This window comes from Cricetulus griseus, chromosome 3 (assembly GCF_003668045.3).
Source record: "Cricetulus griseus strain 17A/GY chromosome 3, alternate assembly CriGri-PICRH-1.0, whole genome shotgun sequence".
Classification (NCBI taxonomy): domain Eukaryota; kingdom Metazoa; phylum Chordata; class Mammalia; order Rodentia; family Cricetidae; genus Cricetulus; species Cricetulus griseus.
In genome coordinates, this window is record NC_048596.1 from 5,706,519 (window position 1) to 5,730,517 (window position 23,999).

The 23,999-nt window shown below is 47.8% G+C and overlaps 1 protein-coding gene and 1 long non-coding RNA gene across 44 annotated transcripts in view; one reads left to right on the forward strand and one right to left on the reverse strand.

The window, feature by feature from the left end:
* The window catches only part of Tcf7l2 (transcription factor 7 like 2), a 188,354-nt gene extending 176,637 nt beyond the window's left edge, over positions 1–11,717 (reverse strand). For 10 of the 43 annotated variants that reach the window (XM_027406974.2, XM_027406969.2, XM_027406971.2 and 7 more), the window contains exons 1-3: positions 11,004–11,713; positions 10,691–10,757; positions 10,317–10,441 (exon numbers count right to left, since the gene is read on the reverse strand). In XM_027406974.2, coding sequence (XP_027262775.1) covers positions 10,317–10,441; positions 10,691–10,757; positions 11,004–11,192 — 381 coding nt within the window. In that variant the 5' untranslated portion in view covers positions 11,193–11,713. Of the gene's footprint in view, positions 1–10,316; positions 10,442–10,690; positions 10,758–11,003 lie in introns of all 43 variants that reach the window. The other 33 variants (XM_027406970.2, XM_027406968.2, XM_027406964.2 and 30 more) reach the window with 6 other exon arrangements.
* On the forward strand, positions 7,931–8,917 carry LOC113834809. Its single transcript, XR_003483633.2, has 2 exons — positions 7,931–8,118; positions 8,389–8,917. It is a non-coding gene; the product is annotated as an uncharacterized LOC113834809 (long non-coding RNA).
* Positions 11,718–23,999: the final 12,282 nt, after the last annotated feature.

A 23,999-nucleotide genomic window follows, 5' to 3' on the forward strand; every position in this document is an offset into this window, starting at 1 on the left:
GACAGAGTAAACTAAGTTTCCATGCACACAGCCCCCACACATTCAAGGAACCTATCCAAGGTGATTGGCTGAAACTAAGGTGCATTTGTACCCTTTGTCCCCCAATCACCCACTCTAGTAAGTGACGCCGGGATTTCACTCATTACTGTGACAATTTTCCATCATGTTAAAACAACTTTTGTATGGGGGACAGGTCTCTTTGCAAGTTTGGAATTCCTGGCGGAGAGAACAGCTCTTGTCTAAGAGGTCCTCTCTCCTCAGCAGAGCAGGCAACTGTAACAACTTGGTCCTTCCTTTCAAGGGTTTTATTCTCCTCTTTTCCAATTGCCCAATTCAGAGCTTAATGGAAACTTGTCCAAGCTTCTGTTCCCACAAACCCTGCGGAGCCCCAGGCAATCCGTACTCAGGGTAACCACAGGAATCTTACATTGTCAATTAAAACTGAATGGACACCTGATAACTTCGGATATGCCATGGAAAATAATTTCATGTAGTCATTGTCTTGTGAATAAATTAATGAAACTGTGACTATGCCAAATGCAATTTTCACTTGTCCAGCTCCATTCTTAATCCTTGCGTTCATCACATCCCTATAAGGCACCAATGAGCCTGGAGTGAATGGAGCAATTAAAATAGTGAAAATATGCACACACACACACACACACACACACACACACACACACACACTTATACATACACACACATATACGCACATACACACACATTTATACATACACACACAGATACACACAAAGACACACATTTATACATACACACACATACACTCAGAGATACAAAGACAAACATTTATACATACACACACAGATACACACAGACACACATTTATACATACACACAGATACACACAAAGACACACATTTATACATGCACACACATTTATACATACACACACACACACACACACACACACACACACACACACAGAAGTCTCTGAAGACGCTAGCAGAGAAACATGCACCAGGAACAAGCCAGTTCACCTCCAGGAAAGGGAGCCTGCACAGGCTGTGCTTGTGCACAAACCTTCACCCTCACACCACCCACACCTCCAAACGATGGAACTTCCTCAGGGTATCCAGCAGAAACCCTCTTACAAGCTCACAGACCCGCCCGTGCAATAGACTCCCTCAGAATCTAAGTAAGATTTCTCCCAGTCACCAACCACTGTGTTCTAGAGAATCCCAAGCCTAGACTACCTCCAGCGACAGCAAAGAATACCAAATGTTCTTGATTCTCCTTGGGGCTTCTACCCTCTCTTTCCCCCAAAAAATAATAATAATAATAATAATAATGCTTTTCTAAAAACACAGACTTTAACAGCTTTATTTTGCCTTCCCCATAAAACATGAAGAGACCTTGTTTGTTTACAGCCCTGCTTCTTAAAGATAAAATACAGATGCTCCGTAAGAACTTGGCACTCCAAACTGGTCTCTTGTTTGTCTGCCTCTGCCTCCCACTCCCCACTTACAGGAAAGGAGAAAGGAAAAACATGCTTAGACCTCTGTGTTTTGAAAAGGTACATGAAGACAGAAGTCCAGGGCAAGATGGCTTATGTCTTATCTGAGATTAAAAAGTCGGTATTTAACCCACTCAGCACAGGTCACCTGGAAGGCTCCAGGTCACTTCCTTATCCCATCGCTATAGCTTCCCTATGTGGGTGTGCCTCTCCCCTTGGACAGTCAGAATTCGGAGTCCTTGGTTCATTTCTTGCCTCCTAGGAAGCCACACAAAATGACACCTTCCCTTCCTAGGACACAGCAATCAAACACCCCTCCCCAGGCCCCCAGGCCCCCACCTGTCTAGAAGAGTCAGGAAGAGTTGGCAGTTTTAAGCAAATGCTTGCAACACTCCCCGACTAACTGCTTCCCTTATTACCCTATCTTGATCCTTCTGGCTTTATTTCTAATCACTACCACTGACTCAAAATTTGATGCTGCAGATACTGAAGATCAGAGATACCCAGGGATAGAAGAGGAAACAGCCTTTGTAACCACAGGCATCTCATGCTCCAAGCCACAAACAAAACAGCAGTCTTCAACTCGGAGAAGAGTAACTACTACACCAGCTCACTTCACTTAAGGGATGGGGTGGGGCATGAACTTCCTTTTCAGTTTTATGAATCACCTGTTTGCTCAAGCGTGCACGCACGTGCACACGCGCACTACACATATGTCAGATCCATTTCCTAAGTAACTTGGGTTTTCTTGGGCTCTTGGTGTGTCTTCTGTCTTTGTCTCACTGGAACTCTGATCCCTACATCACCCGATTCAAAGAAAAAATATTGTCATGTAGTTCAATCTGAGACCTTGCCTTAGAGCCACATCCTTTTGGGGACACTGAGGCAGCAATCAAAGATTATTTATGTGCACCGCAAACACACCTCACCCCACCACAACCACAGTCCCATGTGGACGCCCTTTTCATTCAGTGGGAAACAGACTCTTGCCCAGGACTTGGGGTGACTTCCACCCATCCTGATACTGCCTGCTTAAAAAGTGCCAAACAAGCCTCAAATTCCATCCAGCAGGGAGGTCCAAAAGCGTTTTCTAGTGGATTCTTGGTTTTACAGTCCCTGCGAAGATCCAGACAGAGAATCTTTGCAACATCCTAAAACCACTGTCTGACAAAGGCATTGCCTCCTCGCTTCCTGGTACTCTACCACAGGAAAACACACGCCACAGAACGCATGCCCTCAGACACTAGGACAAGCTCTCCCCCAGTCTCATCCTCCCATCATATGTCTATTTACCCTCATTAATTTCTAACCCCCCTTCCTCAACCTGAAACCATGAGCTATGAGTCAGAGCTGGATCGTTAACTTTTACAGCTTCCACACACATCCACCTACTCACATTTGGGGAAAGAAGTATTGACTTGCAACATTGCCTGAGACCAAAATCCTCTAAAAGGAAGACAGGGGGAGGGAGAATCGCTTCAAGAAAGTTTTCTCTACATCTCTACTGGGGGATGTTCCCTTCATTGTTTTTCTACTTGAGCTACAATCCCTGGCAAAGACAGGCCGGGGTTGAGCTTGGTGTTGATAGCTGTAGGCTTTTCTGGGTTGGCTTTTGAGGAGAGATAGTTGGTGTTCTTTAAACATCAAAACATAATTAAAGTTCTTCATCTGGGAGTGAAGCTAAAGCACGACTAGCACACGGGGCACGTGGGCTGAAGTGCTGAGGCTTGTTCTTTAGCACAGCAGTTTTCATTAACACTTGCTACAGAACACCCTCACAACGATGCGCCATCGTTACTCCACTTAGCAGTCCCAGAGCTACGGCTCATAACGAATTAATTTGCATTAATGTGGATCTCATGTGTCCTTCCATTGGTATGCCATTGCGATTCCCCGGCTCAATAAAACTGACATGGCAATAACACAGTGCCTCTTATTTCACTTTCTAAAACAAACAAACCCACCCAGGGACCCACACGGATCCCCTCCATTTTTAAGCATTTTTACTAATATATTTAGTGCATCATAATTGGCCCAGCACGGGGGAATCTAGTTATCTTCTCAGTAAATATTTATAGCATCACTCTTTCCCATTCATTGTGCTTTTCTTAGAGGATCTCACTGTAGCCCTACATCTGCAATTCATTGACTTTACAATTTACCACATGTTGGGATGGGAGAGGTCTTAGCTCCATTTGAATCACTACACAAATATGCAAGTGATTTATCGGTTTTAAACTGGAGACTGCAAGAGAGGGACTCCTCTTTCCTGAGTCTTACTTCTTCTGGCAGACCATGAACAATTACAGTTCGTACTAATTAAGCTCTGTAAATGTGCTGGGCCCTGCTAATGCCTACCAGGCCTCACATTTATTTTCATGATGCCAAACTTTGGCAGGCCAATGTTAACTCCTTCAGAGCTGATATTACCAAGAGCTGTCTTCCCCCAGCAGCCAGAACTACCTAGGGCCACTTCAGGACAAAAAAAAAGAAGAAGAAGAAGAAGAATATATAACAGACTGAATCACCCACACAAAATCAGATGTGCCTAAGGAAGAAAAACCTATCCTGGGAGAAGTGGGGAAAACACCGTGCCTGATAACCCCTTCAAAGATCCCACAGCCGAGTCTTTGTAATGAGCTGTTAAGGGATTCACATATCCCTAAGGGCTAGTAAGTTTCTGCATTCCATTGATTAGAAAATAAAACCTTTCAGCCTGGGTCTTTAAGTTTGGGATGGATTGGAGGGAAAGTATTTGCCTAGAAATGGTAGTGTCATCCACTGGCCTTGTGTCATTCAGCGGTCCCCACACTTGCTACCCACACACACACACACACACACACACACACACACACACACACCAGCAGCAGCAGCAGCAGCAGCAACAGCAACAGCAGCAGCAACACTACGAGGCCCGCTTTGCTAAATGTTCACCAAAACAATCTACTCTTTAAGACTAAGTTAAAACCTCTCTCACAGCTGGGTCTGGACTTCAGATAACTCTCCAGCCAGACCCTCCACCTCCAGATGTTCAGGGGTAACTGATAGGAAACATATTGGAGTTGCCAGATAGAACACTATGGGTAAAGGCAAGACTGCAGCCAGTCTCTCACTCCAGAGCACAGCTACATCTTTTGTAAGGGTCTCTCCCACTGTCCTCCTGTCCCACACAAGAAGCCATTCCAGGTGGAGGCCTATCCTGTCTGTCCACCCCCTGCTCTTTATTCTCAGTCAGACATTTATTCTGCACCTCTGGCTGGATACACTTTCCACAGATTACTTTGCTCTCCAGCCCCTCTGCCCCAACATAAACCTGTGTGTTTAGTTTTGTTTGTCTATTAAATTCTTTTCATAGGTTTTCCTCGCTGTACCTCGCTTCTTTTTAAGCCTTCATATTAACTACAACACTGCACAATGTGTTTATTTCTCCTGCTAGCTTAGTGGGACATCTTTTAAATTAAAGTACATTCTCACATATCAGGTTTCTTTAAGTATTGTGGGAAATAAGCACAATATAGGCAAAGGGGTCTCTGGGAAAAGGGGGGGATTAAGAAAGGAAAGAGAGGGAACCAGAAGAAAAGCAGAAAGAAGCAAGCACCCCCAAACAACTTTGCTTTTGAAAAGAGCCTGAGGGTGGAGCCCCCTGAAATGCCTTCCCTCCCTCAGAGCGCTTGTGAAAGTGTATGACAGTAGCTTAGAGTAAAGAACAGGTCCCCTGCCAGAAGAAAGATGCCTGTCTCAGTCAGCTGGGACTGAAGAGTGTGGGGTGACTGGAGGAGTCGGGAGAACAGCTTTTGCAATGCACCCCCCCATCTCACTGCTTATAATTAGTGAGAGAAATCTGAGCCACTGCCAATGTCTGCGGACCTTGAATATCATAAGGGCAACGTGGCGTCAAATATCTTAACATTCATAAGTGTTATGGGCTGCAAATAAAGCCAGTGGATTTATGACTCGGGGAGCTTGCCAGCAAAAGACTGGGGCACACTTCTTTCAGCAGGCCTGTCGAGGTGCAAGTTTGCCTTTGGTTGTAAAATTAACCATTTCCTTCACAAATGCGCTCAATTATAAATCCGAGTTGAAGATTTACTTACATGGTTGCCAATATCTACTCCCTAAAGAAACTCAGACACCCACCACACACACACACACACACACACACACACACACACACACACACCCCTGGAGAATGTTGGTCAGCCCTCCCTTTTAAAATGTTGAAATGTGCCGGCAAAGTTATAAATGCAGTGAGAGATATCCTCGAGTTTCACTCCCCCCCCCCAGACTAAGAAACTAGCTAGCACCTACCTCCTTGGGAGCTTATTTATTTGGCAAGCTGGAGATTATTTTTTTAAGGGAGTAAATCATTCCTTGCCTAGTCTCCTCCCTGCCCCCAATACAATGTCATCTACTTCCTGTGCCGGGGGAAAGCGTCTGCTAAATCCAGGTTGTCCCATACTTAACTGCCAATAAACCAACTTCCACATAACTTCCAGACAGCTGGGGGAAAGGTCCTCGGGAGTTTTTAGTCACGGTCCTAAACACGCGTCCACACAAAAATTTGCAGCTGTCCTTTCTCTGCAGTGCATTTTTAATGTGGTCCGGGAGCCCCTGTTGTGACATCTGACAAAACCCTCCCTTTCTCCTCCACCCTCTGTGCATGGGAGGGAGGCCGGGCCAGCACTTCTCAGAGGGGCTCTGCAGATGCTTTTTGGATGCACCTGGGCACCTTGTGGGGCGTGAGAAGGTGCTCAGATCTTGGAAAGACTTCTACCCTAATCTGGAAACGCATAGCCTCTGGTATAACCATTAAATGCCCTCCCCCTTTCTTAAATGGCATGCAGAATTGCATCCATCCTGTGCCACTAACAGAGAAAGCAGCTTTCTAGATGTCACTCCTGGAAACCTTCCTGTAACTTTTTCACAGCCTGCTAAGAAACAGAGAGCTAGCCAACGGCCAGCAGCAGCTCCAAAGGCAATCCTCTTAGGAAAAAGAAGATCGGAGTGGAGAACTCCAAGGAAGAACCAGCCTGGTTGTTCTGAAAACCCTTTCGACATCTCAGATGAGGACTGCAGTCAAAGCTGGCATCCCCTAAACGTTAGCCAAGTTCCCCAGAATGTCTCTCCTAGAGGAGCCTTTTAGACTCCCAAGCCCCACATTTGTTTCTGGGGCTTCAGGAAGCCAAACTGCAAAGCACTGGCATATTAGATTTATAATCATGTAAATATGACTTACTGGGTAAATACTGAGCCCAGACATTAAACCCTAACTTACAAGATTAGCATAGAAGACTTGCTGCACTGAGATTAAAATCTAAACATGTCTGCCATAAATATTTCTGAAGGAGATGAAAACAATTAGCATAAATACGAAAGGAGGCTGAGAGCACCTGTTCTTTTTCAAGGCGATAAGCATTTTATTGTTCTCTATTTAAAATGTAATGACCTGTGTAATTACAGTAATATTACATTGTTATGGAGGGGCTTGGAATGTCACACTTTGAAAAGTGTTGTCAAAACAATCAGGGGTGAAGGTGGGGGGTGGGAAGACAACAGGGAAGGTCCTACATTAACCCTTCACACTCCAGGATCTTAATCTTTTCTGTCAGGAAGGATTATGTTGTTTGAGAAAGTCCATTTTTTCGGCAAGCCAGTAAAAAAAAAATCGAAAAAGTTGCCGGGCTAAATAAACCCTCCTCAATGAATAGGCGGCCTCTCGATTTCCTTGAAATGCTCCATTCCAAGTTCAAAAATGAATTCAAGATGCTGTTACTTATTTGCTCAACTAGTAGCAAACAGCTCCACTGAAAGGCAAATGCTTTGGGGTGGATGAGGCTGTGTACCCTTCAAATAAAATCCCACACCTCTCGCAGGTCCTACCACTGCAGACCTATTTCTTGCAACCCAAAAAGGAAAAACAGAAAAGTAAAACTTCCCCTTCTGATGGAGTCTAACCCTGCAACTGTATTCTCTGAACACAATGTTAACTGAACCACAATATTGGCACTTCCAACCCTTCCCATCTACTTAACTAGACTTCTCCCTAATGTATTTTTCTGTCTGAATGTACCCTCTTCATAAGCCATTTCTATTGCTGTATCAAAGATTAAATTAATGTTCTGAGGAAATCTTTGTCGTTTTAAAGCAAAATCGTTACTATCAGGTTTTGCAGCTTCTTTGGCAATTAAAAGATTGTCCTAGAGATGATTTATTATTCATCAAAAGCCGATTTAATGATACTCCTTAATTCTTTACATTCTTAAGCAGAAATCAAGGTTCCAGGGAGTCTGTTTTTCAAAGGATTCGGCCTTTGGCCGGTACTGTTCACAAGTAACAGAAAATGTACCAAAAAGCTCCCCAGTCAAGAGGAAGGAAGAGAATGAATAAGCTTACCCCTAATTTGTGTTTACAACTCACACTCAAAGGCAGACCCTATGAAATCCTGAGAATTTCAGACCCGGGACCGCTGGCTTGCCTGTGGGTTCCACCCCGGGGCTGTATCGAATCTGGAATTGCCAAGCTGGCCCCAGCGTCCAAAGGCATCTAAGAGGAACATACAACCGCCTCTCAGCTCCTTGACAACAACGCTCTGCTCAGCAGCCTAAATAAATAACTTCAATTTTGGAGCACTCAAGCTAACCCAGGTAAGGGAAAGGAAAGAGGCAGAGGCGGTGTGCTCAAAGATGTCTGATTTCTGACACGCAAATACTAACAGCCTACTGGGTTCGGAAATGCCTTCTCAGAGTCAACCTGATGTCACAGCACAGGGCCACCCGCTATGTCCACAATTAAAATAACTAGACGCTGTCTATTCCTACAAAGCCCACAAAGGGGGCCGTGGGTTGGGAGCCTTCCTTGTCTCACCGGGAAATCATTTATTTGCCTTTAACAATTTCCCTGTTTCCTAATTACAGCACAACACAACTGTGTGGGTTTGAAGCGACGCCGTGGCAAGATCGCCAGCGGTCACGGACGTGCAGTTTGAAAAGGGTCAAGAAAGCCAACAAGCCCGATATTCAAATGGCCTTTCGGGTGGCTAAGTGGATTTTAAAGTAAAAGGAAAGAGGTCTGCGTCCTAAGGGGAAGGGGAGGAGGGGAGGAGGAAATTCCCAGGATAACTTTGGAATGTTGCTGGGTCTAGTTTGCTAACACACCGATTCTTTAAGATCCCGTCAGCTACCAAGAAAAATACCAGGCGCCGCTTCCGAGGCCGCAGGAGCAGCCTCCGGAAAGCGCGGGCACTGCTGGACGAGGTCAGGCTGTACCTCTGTCCCGGCTTCCAAGGAAGCACAGGCCCTGGGGGTGGGGGAGTTGGGGGTGGTGGTGATTGTTTCTCTTTCCTAGGTATTTAAAAAGAAAAAAAAAAAATTACCGGTCTAGCGTGCTCTTGCCATTCTGCCAGAGCCCAGGAGGAAAGAAAAAAAAAAAAAAAAAAAAAAAAAACAAGTCAAACCTGATAGTTAATATTTTAATGCTTAAAAACACTTGTAGATTTGGCTGACTCCAATCCCAGCACTGCTCAATAATGGGCACATTATTTCAGACTTAAATGAGCGAAGAAGGAAAAACAAAACTAATGTGTGTAAACACGAGGTAGCGACCACGGCCAGAGGTGCAAAGTGACAACCCCGAGAATCCAGGCATAAACGCGGCTGAAGTGTCTACAGCTCTGCAAACCAGGCATTTTAAAGGGAGGGGGAGGAGGCTGGGGACAGTGTGAGGGCAGGGGGCAGAGGCCCCGGCTGTGGAGGATGAGCGGGAACAAATGTCTGCGGTGGGTGCCGGAGGTACGCCGCAGGGAGCTCCCGGGGAGCGTGGCACCCCGCGCTGCCCTGGGCCTCTCAAAGTTGGGTGGCCGATCCCCAGAAAGGGAGGCATCCCCTAGCCTCCTGCACCTCCTTGAAAGCGCTCGCCCTGGCCTTTGCCACCTCCCCCGGGGCCCACAGTGAGGTGGTCAGGGAAAGGAAGGCCTTCCCATCTCATCCGAAAGCACCGAATTTCCCTTCCCACAGAAGTCCACTCAAAACAGGCCATCCTGACTACACACAAACCCAGAAGCCCTCCAAACCGGCCTTCCCAACACGCACAGCTCGCAGCTAGTAGCGTGGGGCAGCCAAGCCATGCCGGGTCTGCAGAGAAAAGCACGCCCAGGGCCCCCAGGCCTACGAGGGGACCACGCCTGGCAAGTGTGACCTTCCCATGGAAGAAGGGGCCAGCAGGCCCGCGAGCCTGCGATCGCCACTAGAAAGCTACAGAAACGACCGGCTGGGGACAGCTCCGGCCGCTTCCGCCGGGCCGAGGCTGCGCGCTCAACACCGCAGCGCCCGGAGCCAAAGGCACCGGGAACCCGCGCGGCACGGGCCCGGCCTGGCCCGGCCTCCCAGCCAGCAGCCAAGGGGTTAACCTGGGGAAAGCCCAAGACGCACAGAAGAGGGAAGGAAGAGAGGGAGAAGAAAGAGCCACACAGTCCTCTTCCCAGGGACAAGAAACAAACACCACTAGCAAGGGGGGAGGGGGAAATCAGAGCTCAAAAGAAAAAAGAAAGAGAAAGGAAAGGAAAGAGAGAGAGAGAGAGAAATTAAAAGTTCTGATTGGCATCCCACCGCCCCAACAGGGCCCTGCCTGGCAAGGAAAAGGCTCCCCGAATCGCGAGGCAAGCACAAGGAAAGCCAGAACATGGCGAAGCGCAAACAAACCCAGTCCACAAAAGGCAGAGAAAAAGTTTGGAGAGTTCGGGCCGCGAGGGGGAGGGGAGGGGGAGGGGCGGGGCGGGGGAGGGGCAGGGCATGCGGGGGCCGGCGGGCGGGCGGGCGGGCAGGGCGGGGAGCGCGGTGGCACTTACGGTTCGGGCGGTGGGCGAGAGCGATCCGTTGGGGAGGTAGGGGCTCGTCAGGTCGGGGATCATGATGAAGGGGTAGCCGGGATACGGTGGCCCCTTAAAGAGCCCTCCATCTTGCCTCTTGGCCGCTAACATGGCGGGGCGGCGGAGGGGACGGCGGCGGCCGCGCGGCGCGGGAGAGAGCGGGAGAAACTTTTTAGCAAGTGTCCCCCCGAGGGCCCGCGCGCGTCCCCGGGGCCCGGCGGGCGCGGGAAACTCGGTGGGTAGGTGGGTGGGTGGGTGGGTGGGCAGGGAGTGGGCACGGGGGCACCCGCCAGGCCGACCCGGGGAGGGGGCAGCGCGATCGCGCGGTCTGGGGGCGCGCGGGGCGCACTCACCTTCTTCCAAACTTTCCCGGGATTTGTCTCGGAAACTTTCGGAGCGAGGCGGAGGCCGTCTTTCCGCCTTCCCGGAGGGGCGAGGTGGGGAGGGCGAGGGGCGATCGCCGCGCCGAGGGGGTGCGGGGAGGGAGAGGGGTGCAGAAAAACACGGTTGCAAGTTTTTGCCGTCAGCAGCCCGCGCGCCCGCCCGCCGCCTGCAGCCCCGAGCCGCCCGGCCTTCCAGCCCCAGCCGCGGAGCCCCGGAGCCCGGGAGCCCGGGAGCCCCGGAGCCGGCAGGCTCAGCCCCGCCAGCCCGAGGGGCTCTCCCTACCTCGGAATCGGAGGAGCTGTTCTGATTCGTCTCTGATTCATTGACCAGCGAGGACTTGACATCGGCTAAATCCCTCTCCGCCGAGGAGTTTTCCGAGTTCTTCTCCTCCTGCTCGCCCTCGTCTTTGAAGGAGATCAGCTCGTCGTTAGCGCCTAGGTCATCTCCTCCACCGCCGTTCAGCTGCGGCATTTTTTTCACCCACCAGCAGCAATTTTGGAAGAAAAATGAAGGAGGAAGAAAAGCAAAAAAAAAAAAAAAAAGTTTGCGAGCCCCCCAAAAAATATTGCAAGAAAAAGACGAGTCCAAGGTTAACTTTTTTTTTCTCCTGCTTTGGGGTCTTTCTCTCCTGGGGAGGGGAAAAGAGGGAGGAGGGAGGGGAAGGGGGAGATCTTCCGCACGCGTGAGTTTGGGTTTCTTTTTTCTCTCGTTCCCAAGGATCCGATCAATGTGCAAAAAAATAATAAATAAAAAGGGGGGTAAAAAAAAACAACAACAACAACAAGTCAGATATAAGAGCAAAGGGGGGGGAAGCCGAAGACACCGAAGGAGCTCGTGCCGCTCGGATTTGAGTGAGTTGAAGTTAGACTGAGCTTTTCAGTTCAAAGGCGGCGCTGATTGACAGATAGAAAAAGGGGGATCGAAATCCGGAGGAACGGAGTAGTCTGGGAGCGGAGATTATTGACAGGGCGAGAGGAACACACTCGCCTTAATGAGATGCCAGGGGGCGGGGCGAGCCCGGTGACGTATGCATAAATAAACAGCCGGGGTGGGCGGGGCGGGGGCGGCCAACAATGATCCTTTAGGCGCCGGGAGAGGGAGCGGGGCGGGCCGGGGCCGCGGGAGGCGCGCGGGGTGCGGCCTGTGCGCAGTGTGCGAGCCGGGCGCCCGGACGGTGCGGGCCTCGCTCCTGGAGGGGGCGGGTTCCGAAAGACAATGCGGACCGGGAGAGGAGGGGAAGGGGGTGGCAACCGAGTCCGGAATCTGAGCCGGGGAAGGCGGAAGGAAAGCCCACTCGGGGGGCGGGGAAGGGGAGAGGCCCAGAAAAAGTGTTAGCCACAAGTCTTGAGGATGGGGACCCAGAGGGGAGGACTATGGGATGTGGGGACGGGGAGCTCAGTGGTTAATCCCTCAGAGAAGTCGGACGCCCTGGGGCGGGATAAGACACCACTGGGGCAAGAAGACTCACCCCTCTCTCTGCTCTGAGAAGACCTGGGGAGGTTAACCCACAACGGCTCCCCTCCCTTTTTTCTTTAATGACAGTGAATCATGTCATTAAATGTAAAGAACTACTCGGTTAAATATGCCAAGAAGGCGTTTTATCCAAAAAACAAATACTTTAGGTTCGACTGGGGTACTAAAAATATCCTTAAGGGAAAGGTAAAGTTGTTGGATTTTTTTTTTTTTTTTTTTTTTTTTTTTTTTTTTTAACTGACGTTGGAAGTAGGAAGTGATGTAGGATCCAAAGTCCGTTCTGACTTTGGAGGTGAAAAGTTGGGGCCTTAACAGCGCCAGGGAAAATAAAAGTGAAAGTTCACCAAGCCCTGGGGAAGAATTGGGCTGTAGTTTTTCTCTAAGGGGTCGGAGAGGAAATGCCCAGAGGCTGTAGGTGTTCATGGCTCTGGCAGGAGACAGTCACCAAAGCTGGCCTAGAAGCCCTTGCGGAGGAGGTGGCAAGCCCAGGATTTGAGACAGGTATTTGTTGGCTGTTAGGCTCAGGGAGGACACACTGATTTGCTGAGAAACAGGCAAGAAACTTATGTTAAAGGAGAAAGGATGTCCCTGGTTGGCAGAGTCAGAAGGTCCTTTTCCTTGCAAGTCTCCAGTGAGAAGGGAACTGGAGTTCCAAGGTGAAAAGAGAAGCCAAAAAAGAAAGAAGGAAAGCAAGAAAGAAAGAAAGAGAGAGAGAGAGAGAGAGAGAGAGAGAGAGAAGAGTAACTGGCAACTTACTATTAGGTTTGATGTTCTGGGGTTCACAATGCATTAAATTATCCCACCCTCCCCTTTAAAAAGCTCATCTGTTGTAGATTTCCAAAAGTAACCAATTTACTGTGTAATATTTAGAGAGTTTGGGGTTCAACAAAACTGTTGTACAGGCTCAGGCCTCAGAAAGAAGACAACTAAAAATAATGATACTGAGATTGACAAGGCCAACGAATTCCCCTGCACTGGACAGAAAAACTCCCAAGCACATTAGCACACTAAAGCAAAAGAGCAGACAAAATAAGGGCGGGATGGGGAGGCGGTGAGATTTACCATCCCACCAGCTCCCAACTTCCATATTCATCAGAAAATCAGAAGTGGAGGGAGAAAGAGCCTGAAAAAAAATAAAATAAGACAAAACAAATGTGTACATTTCATCGGACGGATTGCATGGGACACAAAGTGGAGGGCTAATTAGTCTCAGCAGGTAGGGCTAACCTTCAGACTTCATAAATAAATAAGGCAGCGCAGTGTCTAGGAGGGAGCATGGAGACAGAAAGGGGAATATTTCAAGACACCAAGTAAAAACACAAAATGCAGCCCTGTCTTGAGTCTGTATAGATGACTGACCCCCTTCCTGGGTCTTCCCACAGATTCCATGTCTATCCAAACAGCTGTAGCTCTACATATTTGTTAATTGCCATCCATGTATAACTCATGTATATACCCAAGCCGGTCTCTGCACCATATCATACAGACCTTGCCAAATCCTGTTTGGGGCTTGACGACAACTGGGAATGCTTTCCCATGAACTCTGCTCTAGGACCAATTCTTTGTCCTGTACGATGGTTTGGGGTTCTTTTTATATTTTCATCTACTCCTGATCAACTTGATTTGAAACAAATTGAATAATGGGGTCGACCTTGCTCCTTATGGGACTGATTGTACAATAAAAGGTTATGAATATCCTGAATTGAAATTGTTAGTGTCATTGTATCTAATTTACCTTGTAAATACTAAGGGCTTTCTTTGGTTACCAATGCCATTGTCTAGCTTGGCACAGCCTTATTTTTCTCACTCTGAATTTTTCTCACTTTGAATCGTCCCTTAAATCTCCAACTTAACTGGTAAAAAAGTTATTCCATAACAGGTCATGTGCCACATTTCATTTCATTAGGGGGAGAGAAACACGCAAGATCTCCATTGACCTCTAATCCCTGTTGTTGCTTGTGGTGGTACCCAGAAGAGCAAGAGGAGAGGGCAGGGCAGGGAATGCCACTGACAGGCAGCAAAATAAAACAATATTCAAAAATGAAAAGCCGGATCTACCCACCACGTGGACCTACAGTTTATAGATTTGGCAACAACTCTTTAAACGCCAATTGACTCATGTCTGAGCATTGATAATACGACTGAATTCTGACCAAATGGCAAAGATGCTAAAAACTGAGGGACGCCAGACTGGTTCTAATGTTGGCTTGAGACTTGAAAGACATTTGGGCATCCTGGTCTTTGCATGTGGGAGTGGGCAGAATGGATGGAGAAACTGTTCTTGTTTCTCATCATTTGGAGCCCCTCCCTGGGCCAGTCCAGGTCCCCAAGTGCCAGGCTGTTCTACAGACCACCCCCACCCATCCTCTTTACTCCATTTCTGGCTTCTTGGTCTTACCTACTGCCTTCCTCCCATTGACTTTCTCCTGGTGGGTTTATGTAAACCTTGGCAATCTGTATATTGCCCTGAAACGTAAGTGACTAAGCTAGTCAGATGTGACTCAAGTCTGCCAATGTAGCACTCAGGAGGCAGAAGCCTGATCTACAGAGTAAATGACAAAATAGCTAGGTTTACATACGAAGAGCTTTACATATGAAGTATGTCTCCATAAAGAAATACATCTTAAGAGAATAGGTTGCCTGGGAGAGTGGGGTGTGGTTTCTAATCCTGAGTGTGAGAAGGTGACTGCTGTTTATATCAGTCACCCTCGAGGCACAGGGGAGGTGGAGGAGGTGATCACTGAAATACTGCAATAATAGATGGCCATAAGCCATACTACTTGTGGCCTCTTTGTCCTGCATCACCTTGAGGGTGAGGTATGGATTATTTTCTGGTGTGCTTTTTATATTCAAAAGAGTTCATGAGTCTATAGTTTTCTTCCAGACAAGTCATAGTAAGAGGCTGGCTTTGTGATACTGGGGATACAAGGGTGGTCGGCTTGCACCATCTAGAAGCAGGGGCTCTATGATGATAGCAACACTCAGCTCCTCCAATCACTAGGCAAGAGTCTAATCAAATACCCTTGATGTCAACCTATGCATGCATGAAGGGTGTGTGTGTGTGTGTGTGTGTGTGTGTGTGTGTGTGTGTGTGTGTTTCTGTTCTTGTTCCATTTCCCTTTGCAGACTCAGCCTCCAGGATGGGTGATCTGTCACACACTGTGTTGGACTTATCTTGGCAGGGAGTGTGCTGATTGAGGGAAGGAAAAAAAAAAGCATTTGGAAATACAAGGAAACTATAAAGGGGGTGGGGTGTTTAGAACCCAAAGTCCTGATTCCACTGAGAGATTTTTTTGTGTGTGTTTGCTTTTTGTCCCATGTGGGTGATGAGCATTCATTTGGATGTTCAGGAAAGGAAGGCTCCTCCCTTAGCCAACACAGGAACAGATATCTGGACTGGGATGTAGCTCAGTTGGTCGAGTGTTTGCCTAGCATGTGGGGGGTGAGGGGGGGATGGGGGAAGGGGGAACCTGGGCTCAACCCCCTCCACTACTGCCTCAATCAGTAGTGATGGCACAAGCCTGTTATCCCAACATTCAGGAAGTACAAGGTGGATCAAAGGTTGAAGGTCATCTTCTGCTAAATAGTGAGTTTGAAATCATGAGAAACATGAGACTTACCTAAGATGATGAGACAGATGGATGGATGGATAGACAGAAGAATGGATAGATAGACAGATGATGGATGGATAGACAGATGATGGATGGATAGATAGATGATGGATGGATACATAGATAGATAGACAGACAGACAGACAGACAGACAGACAGACAGATAGATAGATAGATAGATGATCTAGAATAGATTAGTCAAGCCTGACAACCTGACTTCAAGCTCCAAAACCTATATGGTGGATGGAGAAAACTAACCCCTAGGAGTTGTCCATGCCCTCCCTTGGAACCCTGAAGAGAAATGGGCTTGTGTTCTAGAGACCTCCAAAGGACGTGACTTGATCACCTTGCTTCAGCTAACAGCGCATCCAGGTAATGAAGGGGCAACGGTGCCCGTGACCCTCAGGGAGCGTATATGATTGTTAGGGCTTGTGCCACCCACATCATAAACTGATCATGACTGCTATATGCATCTGCAATGAGAACAGCTTCCAAAAGACATCAGCACTCCCTAAAGAGACTCCTTGTATCAACGAGATGCCTTTTAACCCTAACAGTGATAGAAGAAGGCCAATAAGTGAAACATTTACTGCATAACTTGCTTTATTTTGAGGTGGCGTATGATTCCTTTCTTGCCATCGCTAGAAGACGTTTGTGCACTAATTTGCTCCCTAGAAATCTCACTTGCTACAGTTACACGGCCGTGACGTTTTATTGCCCGGAGCCAAGTCTGCATAAGAGCTTTCTTAAGATACACTTACCCTAATGCCAGGCTACAGGAGCCAGGCTGCTTTTGTACCAAATTACTTGTGCTTCCCTGATATACAGGCCAGAGCCTCCCTTGCAGTCATTGCCATAGGGTAGGTCTAAATGTTTCTGAGCAGGGAAAGGGGTAGGGAAAAGGTGAAAGAAAGTTTCACCTAAGTTGATCTTGCAGAAGTCTTCAGAATAATAATTGCTTGTGTGTTTAATATATGAAAATTCCAATGTTTTCTTTTCATTTTCTTTATATGAGTGAGGTGTGTGTTTGTGTTAGTGCCGGAGTGTGTACCTGGAGACCAAAGGTCAGCCTCAAGTGTCATTCCTTAGGTGCCATCCACCTTGTTTTTTTGACAGAGTCTCTCATTGATCTATAGCTTTCCAGCAAGGCTGGGTGGCTTTTGAGCAAACTCTATGGATTGCTGCTGTACCTTCTCTACTTCCCCTGCACTGGGACAGCAGGCATTCGTCACCATGCCCCGATTTTTATGCCAGTGCCGGGAATCCAAACTCAGGTCCTCGCGCTTGTATGGCAAATGATTTCCATATGAAACCATCATCCCAATCACCCATGAGTTTTCTTTTTCTTTCCTCTTAAAAAAAAATGCTTCAATGACCCCACCCTGTGTTACAGAGCATCTTTGCCTGTGTGACCCAGTGCCATGTTTAAAAGTGTCTTGCAACCAGCACTTGGAAGGCAGAGACAGGAGGATCTCCGTGAGTTCAAGTCCAACCTGGACAGCCATGGCAGTTACACAGAGAAATGCTGTGTCAAAAAAAAGGAAAAAAGTGTCTTGCAAACCAAAGTAACTATCACAAAAATGTGTGCACTTTAAATCGAGGCAGAGACACCGTCATCCAGCATTGAGCAATCTCATACTGTGGTTTACATGTGTTCAAGGGACAGAGCAGGTGAAATTTCAGAAGACAATGCCATTGTTTCCTTGTAATTTATCCAGGTGTGGGCTGACACACCTGCCTTTGGCCAAGAGCATCATGGGATAGATGAGGTGTAGGATCTAAGGAGACTCCCAGGCTCACACTGGGAAGGTCCCAGGCTTCAACCCCCAGGAGTTCATGCACCATTGACCCCTGTGTGTTCAGGGGAAGGATGAAACTGGTGTTGATGTAATCGCTGGAGTGAGGATCAGTATCAACGCCCTTCTCTACTGTAAAAATCTCTATTATTTCTGTTCATTCGGGGTGGGAGTGGATCATGTTTCCTAATGACATATTCTTCTGGCTGGGGGAAAAGAGAAAAGTAAAGTGAGTTCCAGGGTCCAGAGTGACTTTGGATCTCAGTGTAGACAGCAGCCTGCAGCACAAGGCTCAGCAATGACAGAGCTTCCAGTTGACTGTCATCTTGAGCAAACTCCGCTTCTTCATAGCCTGAGGGCACACTGTAAATACCCAGAGCAGGCAAGAAAGCATTAATCGTTATTCCTCAAAGGTGCCCAGATAGCAAGAGAGACTGAGTGTTCCTAATCAGACACACACACACACACACACACACACACACACACACACACACACACACGGCACATACATGACAAAAGATTCTATTTTACTCTTTGAAATTAAAAATAAATGATGATAGGGTCGGTCATAGACTGAAACCCGCCAAAGATGGATGGCTTCTAGCTCAAGCATCACACTATATAACAAAAGAAACAAAGTAACAAATAAGTGTTGTAATTCCCCCAGGACCTGTGCCTGGACACCTGCACCCAAGAATGTGCTGTCCTAGAAGGGGCTTGTCCTCCCACAAAGCCAACAGATGCAGAGAATAAATATATTTATCCCCATGTTATAGGTAATGAAACAGGTTCCAAGAGACCCAGGTGTTCTGTAGGTTGAGCGGCCAGGCCAAGAGTTGAACTTAAGTTTCTGGGCCCCGAGCCAAGCTGTAGCTCTGTTTCTGGAGTCTGGTCAAGCCAACAACAGACTTGTCCTTATGATTTTTCTGATGTTGGGGAGGTGGCTTGGTGTTTAAGAGCATGGGCTTCTGAGTACCCAGGTTTCGTGTCCAGCATCTGCATGATAGCTTCAATGATCTATACATAGATCTGACGCCCTCTTCTGGCCTCTGTAGGCACCAGACACAAACATGGTACACAAATAATTGCATTCAAAACAGTCATACACGCCAAATAGGTTTCTATAAATAAATAGATAAATAAATGGGACCACAACACAAAGAGATATCAATTCTTCTAAAGCCACCCAACCAGGGATGAGTTTTGAAGTAGTAAACACTGTCTTCAAAGGCAGTCACTCCTCCCTTTATCCATCTTCTGGGGTTCCTAGAGTTCTCCCCCCAGCATATCCCTGCTTTGCCCCAAAATACCCTTGTGTGCCAGACATTAAGTTTTTCTGCCTTGTCAGCCTTGGTGACAGAAGGAGCCGGCAGGGGAGTGGGCTGTCATCCTGTGTGCCAGCTGACACTGACTAGTTTTTGAAATCCCTACTGCAGTTGCCAGTAGCGGCTCCCTTCTTCTGGTGGCCATAAGGCATGCAGAGCTGGGGATGTCAATCATTGAGTGGAAGGCTTACCCAGCATACATGAGGCCCTGTGCTGGGTTCCCAGCACCGTATAAGGAGGGCATAGTGAAACATGCCATGATCAGAGTCCCAGGGATGTAGAAGTAGGAAGATCAGGAGTTCAAGGACAACTTCAGCAGAGTATAAGGTTGGGACCAGTCTGGGCTATGAGAGACCCTGCCTCAATAAACAAACACAAACAAACAAGCAAACAAAACTCCTGCAGAGGTTGGAGGAGACATTCCCCTCTGTGAAAAAAAAACTGCTGCCCTGCCCAGAACTTCGGGAAGAAATGTGAGCTCTTTAGCCTCTGTTAAAATCCCCCTGCCACATCCCCTCCTTTCCTTTTAACCAGTGTTCTTCCAGGCTGTAGGCCTTGGCAGAGATTGACAATGCCTTTGAGACCCTTTGTGTGTGTGTGTGTGTGTGTGTGTGTGTGTGTGTGTGTGTGTGTGTGTGTGGTACCAGGTGAGGCCGTTTGTAGAGAAGAGCCTGGTATATGGTTCACAATCCAGACAGGGTCTGGTGTAGCCCTAGTGCCTCAAACTTACTGTGTAGCAAGGGCTGGCTTTGAACCTCTGATCCCCTTCCCTCTGCCTCCCAGCTGCTGGGATGGCAGCCCTATACCGACACACTCAACTTACTAAATTGGTTTTCTATCTGGAAGGGCATCACCAACACCCCTTCTCCACTGGTTGGGGGTGGAGGGCTGTAGCAGAATGGCCTGTGGGGAGGGGCATTCAACAAGACCCCACCACTCATGCTGAGAACTCTACAGAAGGGTCCTCACCAGTAGGGTTGAAATCTTGGCTTCCGCTGTGACCTTGGGACCCTCCATAAATCTCCTGACTCCTTCCTTGTCTATGAAGTGAAGGTGGAGTATCTCTGTTTGAGTTGTACTGTGACTCAAGGAATGAGCATGTAAAATTAACAGCCTTGGTTACTGGCGGTGGCGTTTCCTAGGGCGGTCTCCTTTTCCTTCCTTGCCTCTCCAGAGGGCATGAAATGCCAGGACTACCTAAGCCCTGGATGGCACCTGGGAGGCCTGGGTTCTCACCCCTGCTCATCCTCTTCCTGATATGATAACTTTGTTCAAAATGCAGCAACTTCATAACAAGGAAAATCTAACTCACCCTGAGCCAGGCTGCTGACCTCCGAAGATAAGCAGGCCCTTTGCTGCAGGGGCCTGATAGGATTCCTTTGAATGACAGGACTTAGGAGAGGAGTAGGCCCTCAGAGGAGGGTGTCTCCCTTCTCTGTCCCTCCAGCTAAGTCCCTCCCACCCAGTCAGAGCAGTGTGCAACTTGCCAGCATCCCCACGGCTCCCGCTCAGCTGTCTACTCATGGGATACCACCTAGCCTTCAGCAAGCACTAACAGCTCTAGGGAGCTGCTACACTCCCACCCCAGCCCCAGCTTCAAAGGGAGGCCACCAAGGAGCATTGACTCTTGTGAGCACTGGTTTGCCTCCAGCCAGAAAGGAGGAAGTCTGGGTCAGAAGAGACTGAAGCCAGCCCCAGCCCCAGGGCCCGTCCAAGCTATGGCTCCTGGCTTCTCTGGTCCCAAGGTCTTCAGACCCTGGCTCTTATGACATTGCTATTTTTAGGAAGAGAGCAGGGACCCCTTTGAGAAAAAAAAAATGAAAACAAGGTTTACCCTGTATCAAATCTCTAGATTTTTGTTTAAATCTCCTGTTTTAGGTTGGGTGTGGTGGTATGCACCTGCACTCAGAAGGCTGAATGGCAAGTTCCAAGCCCTGGACGACATAACAAAACCCTGTCTCTAAAACAATAAAACAGAAACAAAAAGCAAACTCAGCACACATGAGACTTAAAATTCTTTGAGGCAAGTTGGGGCTAGACAGGGTCTCATGCAGACTGGGATGACTTCAAACTCACTATGTAGCCAACAAGGCTAACACTACACTTCTGATTCTCCTGCCTCCCCTTCCCCAGTGCCAGCACCACAACACCTGGTTTTATGAGACGATAGGGACGATAGGGATGAATCCAGAGCACGAGGCAAGCACTCTTCCAACTGTACCGGATCCTCAGCCCTTCACTATTTCTAAATGACAGTTTTTATTAATGTTTGTCTTACACTTACTACTATTATAATTACTACTGTTATTATTATTGTGTGGACATATATGGATATCAGACAGTGGCCTGACAGAGTCAAATCATCTCCTTCCACCGTGTGGGTCCCAGGGACTGGGCTCAGGCTTTACAAGAGTGTCTTTACTGAACATCCTTCTGATGGCCACTAGACACTCCTTCTTGAGATGAGATGTCAGCTCAGATCTTTTGCTCACCTTTAAAAACAAATCACCTTGGGACAGTGAAGATGGCTCACCAGGTGAAGCTGCTTGCACCCAAGGCTGACTATTTGAATTTCATCCCTGGTAGTCACATGGTAGAATCAACCGTGAAAGTTGTTCCCTGACCTTCGCCCTTGAGCCTGTTACACACACACACACACACACACACACACACACACACACACACACACTCACACACACACACACTCACACACACTCACACTCACACTCACACACACTCAAACTCACACACACACTCACACTCTCTCACACACACTCACACACACACTCACACACTCACACACACTCACACTCACACACACTCTCACACACACTCACACACTCACATACACACACTCACACACTCACACACACACTCACACTCACACTCACACACACTCACACTCACACTCACACACACACACTCACACTCACACACACACACACCACACACTGACTCTTGTGGTCTCTCACCCTGAGATCTGGCAGCATCTCCATAAGGCCTGCACTGACACCCACAGCACCAACTTGGTCTCAGAGCAAGCTCTGCCTTAGAGTTGCCTCTAGGATGAAGGGTTCATGCTTGTCCTCCAGGGTCTAGCCAGGGTGACCCCAGTGTTACCATGGAAGTTCAGGCGGGTCAAAAACCGGGCCCTTGTATGTTGCATGGCTCTCCCAGGGGAGCCTCCTTTCGCCCAGACAGGCCCATTGCAACTTCCAAGGATTTGAATCCCACACACTGCAGGAAACCTTTGGGGCTGGGGTAGGGAGTACAGCGACTGCTTCTCTCTGCTTCACTTCATTCCACACAGTCAGGGACACTCGTGTGGAGGTGGGCTGGAGACTCACAGAGGTGGTGGGCTGGGGACCCGTGGATGTGGTGGACTGGGGACCCATGGAGGCAGCAGCAGAGACCTTTGCAATGGAAGCTTCTCCTGGCATCTACCTGTGGCTGTTAGAACCAGAGGAAGGCTTGGGCTCTGCTCAGAAAACAGGTCAAGTGCACTCTGCCAAGCACACAACCCTCCAGGGTCCCCTGCTTGGGCTACATTTTAATAGTCCTGCAGTAGTGCACTCCACTGCAGACAAGGAAGGGGTGCAGGTACATGTCCTTTGGAGGAAACAGCTTCACACACTGAACTGACGAGACTCTTACCCCAGGCTGTTCCAAGAGGCTTTCCAAATCTCTCTACTTTCCCTTTTGTAACGCTTGGGAAACCCAGCACCACAACACACACACACACACACACACACACACACACACACACACACACACACACCACATACACACACACACACATACACACACCACATACACACACACACACACACACACACACACCACACACACCACATACACACACACTACATACACACACCACATACACACACACACTACACACACACACCACACACCACATACACACACACACTACACACACACACACACACACACCACACACACCACATACACACACACACTACAAACACACACCACATACACACACACACTACATACACACACCACATACACACACACAAACACACACACACACACACACCCCACACACATACCACATACACACACCACATACACACACACACTACATACACACACCACATACACACACACAAACACACACACACACACACACCCCACACACATACCACATACACACACCACATACACACACACACACACCCTACATACACACATACCACACATACACACCAACCACACACACACGCCACACACACACAGGTGGAGAGGTAGACGATACACATGGCTCGAAGATATTTTCTCATGTTGTGTGGCTTATCCTTTCATTGTATTATTTTTAAACACTTTATTTTAATTTGGTGAGTTCCCTGCTTTGTAGTTATTTTTTGTTGTTTGTGCACCACTAGTCATATCCAAGGCCTCGCACACACTACACAAGTCCCCACTGCTGAGTAGAAATATGGTTTTTTGTTTGTTAGTTTGTTTGGTTGGTTGGTTTTGTTGTTCTTGTTTTGACATAGTTTCTCTGTGTACTCCTAGCTATCCTGGAACTTACTCTCTAAACCAGGCTGCCCTTGAGTTCACAGAGATCTACCCGTCTCTGCCTCCCAAGTGCTGGGATTAAAGGTGTGTGCCACCAATGCCTGACTTATCTTTTTTTTTAAACCTAATTTTTTATTGATTCTTTGGGAATTTCACATCATGCACCCCAATGCCTGTCCTATCCCAGTCCCTCCATTTCTGCCTTTCACCATTGCAGTGTCCCCACTCCCTGAGGAAAACTTAAAAAGAAATACTAAAAGCAAAATAAAAATAAAAATAAAAATATTAATTAAAAACGATCAAGAGAAAAAAAAACAAAAGCAGACCAAATTAAAAAAAAAAAAAAAGAACCACTTCCCTTCTCCGTTTTCCCCACCTCTCCATCACCTCTTCATTTATCTTAGTGGCCTTGGGATCTGCTGTGTGTCATGCAGTAGACCCTTTTGTCCACACAGCTTTACTTGCAAAAGTTTGTTGTGTAATGTGTTGATGGTCAGGTTCAAGACCTCTGACTTCTAGAGTACCAACAAT